Source organism: Arachis ipaensis, chromosome B06 (genome assembly GCF_000816755.2).
Source record: "Arachis ipaensis cultivar K30076 chromosome B06, Araip1.1, whole genome shotgun sequence".
Lineage (NCBI taxonomy): Eukaryota > Viridiplantae > Streptophyta > Magnoliopsida > Fabales > Fabaceae > Arachis > Arachis ipaensis.
In genome coordinates this window covers 131,894,269-131,899,744 of record NC_029790.2, presented here as the reverse complement: position 1 = coordinate 131,899,744, position 5,476 = coordinate 131,894,269, and the positions used below count along the sequence as shown (strand labels likewise).

General features: G+C 33.7%; 2 protein-coding genes across 2 annotated transcripts; one reads left to right on the top strand and one right to left on the bottom strand.

The window, feature by feature from the left end:
• LOC107605426 (nuclear nucleic acid-binding protein C1D) lies at window positions 83-3,197 on the top strand. The gene is made up of 6 exons (XM_016307304.2): window positions 83-364; window positions 452-507; window positions 608-662; window positions 755-826; window positions 1,349-1,626; window positions 2,842-3,197. Exons 1-5 carry the CDS (start codon window positions 154-156, stop codon window positions 1,570-1,572), a joined length of 618 nt encoding a protein of 205 aa, XP_016162790.1. The 5' UTR covers window positions 83-153; the 3' UTR covers window positions 1,573-1,626; window positions 2,842-3,197.
• LOC107605427 (early nodulin-like protein 3) lies at window positions 3,514-4,700 on the bottom strand. The gene is made up of 2 exons (XM_016307307.2): window positions 4,216-4,700; window positions 3,514-4,063 (listed from the first exon to the last, which is right to left on the bottom strand). The coding sequence occupies exons 1-2, from the start codon at window positions 4,403-4,405 to the stop codon at window positions 3,672-3,674; spliced, it is 582 nt and encodes a 193-aa protein (XP_016162793.1). The 5' UTR covers window positions 4,406-4,700; the 3' UTR covers window positions 3,514-3,671.

The following is a 5,476-nucleotide window of genomic DNA, read 5'->3' as shown; positions in this document are numbered from 1 at the left end:
TTATCTAATAGACTCTCAATTATCAGGTTAACTGAATTTTCACTAATCGAATAGTGAAAAAGCATGTTCCCCTTGAATGTTGTGCTTCTCTCCTTATGAGTCACCAACATTTCTACTTCCCCTGAGACTAAAACCGAAAGAGAGACACAGAAAATGGCGAGGGGAAGCGAAAGTGTGGGTGAGGGCGTACCGAAAGAGATGAGCGAAGCACTGAGGCGCACGGTAGCCAGCCTGGAGAATCTGGAAGCAGAGTTGCCGAATATTCTGTCTCTCTCAAACCCTTTCATCCTCTCTAAAATGCCTCCTCTTCAACGCGCTCACTCTCTCTTAACCCTTGCCAACATCACTTCCACCCTTTTCTCATGTACTTTCGTCTTTTTCTTCATTTCTTCTTCCAAATTCCCAATTCACACACATGCTTAGGGCTTTTTGTTGTTTTGTTTCTGTGTAGTGAAGTTGAGATGCAAAGGGACTAATCCAGATTATCATCCCCTCAAATCTGAACTTGTAAGTTCCATTTCTCGCTTAACACTTCCTTGTAGGTTTCCACGGCCAAAGTATGTTAGTTAATCGTTAATGTTGTTGCTTTTGTCTCCGACTCTCACAGGACAGGTTAAAAGTTTACCAACGCAAACTGGAACCCTTTGGGGATGTAGGTCAAGGTACTGCACAATTTTAATTCTTTCTTGAGTTCAAGTTTCAGTTATCTGATCTTAGAATTAATATTAGTCGATTTGGTTTTTTGTTTCCGAAGCTCTACCACTGCCTTCTTCTTTCTTGGATGAGCAGGCTTCTGTTGACCACTCCTTAAGTGACCTCACTTCAGGTAAGTAATTGTAAGTTATATAACTCTGAACTTTAATGCATGAAAGTGTAAGCCTCTAGGATAATAGTCCCCAACTATAGAGAAGAGACATATTTGTGCCATGCATTTTTTATGTACTTGGAACTCATCACTTCATCATCATAGGATGATACAGTGTGATGGCCAGTTAAAATGGGGATCACACTCATCACAGTCCATCCTATGATCCGATGTGGTGAGGTAATGAATCTGAAGTGAGTAGTGGGAGCCACATTTTATGCTATGATGATAACATGTTGAGTTTCAAGTGAATACACAAAAATGAGTTATTTTATCGCTACTTTTTTTAGAAAATTAACCCCACTGGGATTAATTATTTAATTTGGGGCAAATTGAATACAAAGTAAAATATTGAATACTTCAAAGTGAATTTGCTTAAGTTGGGGTTTGATGACACAAGCTTACAATTACTAGAACTGAATGGAGTATTACTCAAATGGTTGGATGTATTTCTTTTTGAATAGAAACGGTTATTTTATGCAGTACAAAGAAAAGAAATGGCTAACATGAGCATTGAGGAGGTACCAACGATGAGCAACTATCAGGAGCAGGCTGGTCAGAAGAGAAAGCATCCATTTTCTGAAGAACACCCTATTCAAGTTGATGCTGAGGTGCACGTGAAGAAAGAACCACTTGAGGTTTTTGGTCATAACAATGGAAAAACTGAGGAACCAATAGTAATTGACATTTCAGATGATGACGAGTGATGATCATTTTGAGCTGCTTGTGCAGTTGTGCCACCCTTATTTTTCAGAATCTGGGTAAGAGTTTCAAAACTTCATTTGTTCATATACTGAATCTGATATAACCATAACTGTGACAAACAAAATATTTGAATTTATAACTGAAAAAAGTTAAGGATTTATAACTGCTTTCTTTGATTCCAAGTCAATCCAGTTGACTTACTCATTTCCAGAACTAAGATTCATCTTATGCTCAAATTGAAGAATCTCGACTTAGAACTGAAGTATGCGGATTCTGGAGAAGTTTCTAGTTATATCCAATTAAGAATTGCTCTAGCCCGCAATAGACAACTCTAGCCTTGCTAACTTTATAACTTGTATAAATGTTTAAGCTTTGTTGATTTGGTGTGATTGGTAAAATTACATTAACCTCCTCTGAGCCTCTAATTTTAAGGGACATGACACACATACCTCTTTATTTCTAAAAGTATTTACAGAACTCTTCTAAGATTTAAGTTTATCTGACATCTGGTAACTTTATATTTTTCTAAAATGGACACTGACCTCTCACCAGATCTGGGGTTGTCATTGTCAACATATAATTCATGGGGTGCTATGTGTAATTTCACCTAAAATTCAAGGGAGGTCGGTATACTTTATCATATTTATAACTTATTATCTTTGAAAGTTTAGTGTATGCTTGGTGTTAAGGTTTGATTAGACAATGTGCAATTATTCATTTATTTGTGATGTTAAATTCTTATGTTCTCAAAAAATTTCACTTAGGGTGGTTTGGTAAAACCTTGTGTTTTTCAAAAGTAATGGCTTTTGTAGCAGTTATATGTGCTAAATCGAATAAAAGAGCCTTTAAAAATAATACAAACTACAACAATTGTGTTTTGGTAAAATTTGTTTTGTAAAGTTTAGAATGACTTTATAGACATAAATATAAATATAATAACAAAAAAATAATTCTAAACACTTGTTAATATATAAGGTTATATTATCTTTTTAATTTTAAAAAACACCAGTTAGTTTTGTAAAGTATCTTTATAGGAGTTTTCAAAAGCTAAAAGCACAAATACATGATCATTTTGATTTGTCAACCACAAAGTGAAGTGTTTGTTTTTAAAAACTGCAGACACTTAAACACTTCTCTACTAAACTTTACCAAACCCACCTATAGTTTTGCGACTGGCTTACTGTAATTGAATATTTATGAGAGAAAATTAAATTCTTATTTCATCTTTGAATTTTTCCATATGCTTTATACACTTTGATTTCGTTTTGCAGTATAACTGAATAAAATGGAGCTGCCTTCAAGAGAGAGAATTCCGTGTCATCCTTGCTGCTTTCCCATACTTTTTGGATGATTTTCTTAGCAGTGCTTGAGATTATTTCAACTGATAGGAGGGGGGGGGGGGGATGGCATGTTTCGCAGTTGGCGACCATTTGCGTCCATCAGCTGCTTGTATAGTTTTGATCTCACTGGTTATCTTCCTAGAATATCCATGTTTATTATGTTCATGTTCTTTTCTAGTAACTTTTCCAGAAGTTATTTTAAGGTTTGCCCTTTCAACTTGTAAGGCTTAATAATTTTGAATTATTATGGTAGTGTTTATTTGAAATGCTTGTTGCTTTTGTTGGCCTTTGGAATTTTGTTATTTTTATTTTTTTCGTAATTGTTTATTCATCAATGGATCTTGATGGTGTCAAATACATTTTGTAATAGTCACCAAAAAAAAATACATTTTGTAATGTTAACTTTTGATTTTGTTAAGACAGTTGTTGAGTTCCAACTAAAATGTTGTCATGTTTAGGAGTAGAACCAAAATGGCTTTGGCTTCTACATCAACCAAGTTATTTGATTTCAAGTTTGAAGTTACTTATTCGAATAGAAGAATGGTCGTCAATATGCAATATATGCAATATTTAGTAAAAATCAATATATGGTTATAAGATATTTGAAAAGGCAAACATGATAATAATAATAATAATAATAAAAAATTAAATCTTTCAATTCCTTCCCTACAGAACTAATAATCTAATAATATCACATCAATGTGACAGATTTTCAATTAAACTACTGTATTGGATATAATTCAACCATTCATTGATTCACATTAGAAAACCCACATGGCAAAAACCCCAATAAGAGTCATAAGAATGCCGGACTCCAAAGCGTTGGCACCACCACTTGAAGGAGCAACAGCAGGGGCAGGTGTATGATCTTCTTCAAATCCTGAAGAAGGTGAAGGAGCAGGAGAAGGTGCATGTGGATGTGCCCGTGAAGGTGCAGGTGCACCCCTTGGAGTCATGACCACCACATGAAGCTTCTCACCTTGCTCACAGCTACCCTTTGCTCCACTTATGAAGTAGAATGGTCCAGGGTGGTCCAGCTCCACCTTAGTGTTGCCGCCATTGAACTTCTTAATTGGATTTGATGTGTTGCAATTCCCATAATCCTCTTTGTTCACTTCCAACACTGAGTCTTTCCCACCATCATATTTCCACACTGAATAAAGAAAAAACTTATGGATTACTCATTCTCAACTTTACCATACTTTTTCATCATCAAATTTTATAATACACCAATTTCTATAATTGGTCACAAATAATCTTGTAAAGAAACTTAGATTTTGAAATAAAAAAGAAGAGGAGAATTACCAAGACGGTCTCCGACTTGAAACCTAGCTCTCTCAGCCCATTTATTGAGGGAATCAGAGGGTGAAGATGGAACCTTCCATGCATCAACCTTGCCTCCAACCAAGATATCCTTAGCAGCATAAGATATTCCAAACACAACAGAAAGGACCAAAATACAAGTAGCTGAGGAAGCTCTCAAACAACCAGCCATTGTTTCAAAACAACAACAAAATATGCTGAGGATTTTTACTGATTATTGATGTGATATAAATGGTACACAACTAACTGGTTTTAGCAATGTGCTGAGGTTATTTATATAGCGGTGGGTTTGGGTGATGAGATATTGCGATGAACTTAGAACTTAGAAGTAGCCGTTAAAAGGGTACATTGGGAATGGTACATGGTGTGGGGGCCACAGAGTTATGTTTTCTTGTTGTTATTTGTTTGGCCTCAGAAATCAGAATTAACAAACGGTCAAAAAAAAACACCATGGCTGCCTCTACGAATACTCATTAGTACAACATTGGATACTTAACTTTGGATGCAAGATGAAAAATGAGAAAAAAAAAAAGTGTTAATTTTTTTTTGTGTTATTTAAATGAGGAGAAAAATAAAAAAAATAGAAAATTTTTTTTATTTGGAGGAAAAAAAAACATATCTAAATAAACTTACATTAATACTTTTTATAAAAGTTTAATTATTTTGTTGGTCTCTATCGTTTCGCAAAATTTTTAATTATGTTTCTATACTTTTTTTCTTTTAATTGGGTCCCTGCACCAACTTTTTTTTCAATTAGATCCCTCTTGGCAGTAATTGGCTTATATAGGGACTTAATTAAGAAAATTGTGCAGGGATTTAAATAAAAAGAAAAAAAAGTGTAGTGGATCCAATTAAAAAAATAAATTGGTACAAGAACTCGATTAAAAAAAAAGTATAAGGACCTAAATTAAAAATTTCGCAAAACGATAGAGACTAACAAAATAACTAAACCTTTTATAAATTATAATATACTAATGTTATAATGACAAATTTATAATTTTATCCATTTTTTAAAATTTAATATAAGTACCACATGTACTTTTGTATTTTTTTAATTTTTATTCATTTTCTTTCTTGATCAAAACAATAAAAAAACTAATTTTTCATCTATTTTCTTTTCTTTCATTTTCTTTCCTTCCAAATTCTTCTATACCAAACAATGTGTAAGGGTAGAGAATCTTTACCAACTATCGAAAATTAAGACAGTTTGATCCGTCTCTCATTTTTAATCAAATTTTAATAT

Excerpts from the sequence above, each read along its gene's own strand:
- LOC107605426 (XM_016307304.2), top strand. The coding sequence starts at position 154 with ATGGCGAGGGGAAGCGAAAGTGTGGGTGAGGGCGTACCGAAAGAGATG. Across the intron at positions 508-607 it reads ATCCCCTCAAATCTGAACTT|GACAGGTTAAAAGTTTACCA; the intron begins GTAAGTTCCATT and ends CGACTCTCACAG. Across the intron at positions 663-754 it reads CTTTGGGGATGTAGGTCAAG|CTCTACCACTGCCTTCTTCT; the intron begins GTACTGCACAAT and ends TTGTTTCCGAAG.
- LOC107605427 (XM_016307307.2), bottom strand. The coding sequence starts at position 4,405 with ATGGCTGGTTGTTTGAGAGCTTCCTCAGCTACTTGTATTTTGGTCCTT. Across the intron at positions 4,064-4,215 it reads TCAAGTCGGAGACCGTCTTG|TGTGGAAATATGATGGTGGG; the intron begins GTAATTCTCCTC and ends TTCTTTATTCAG.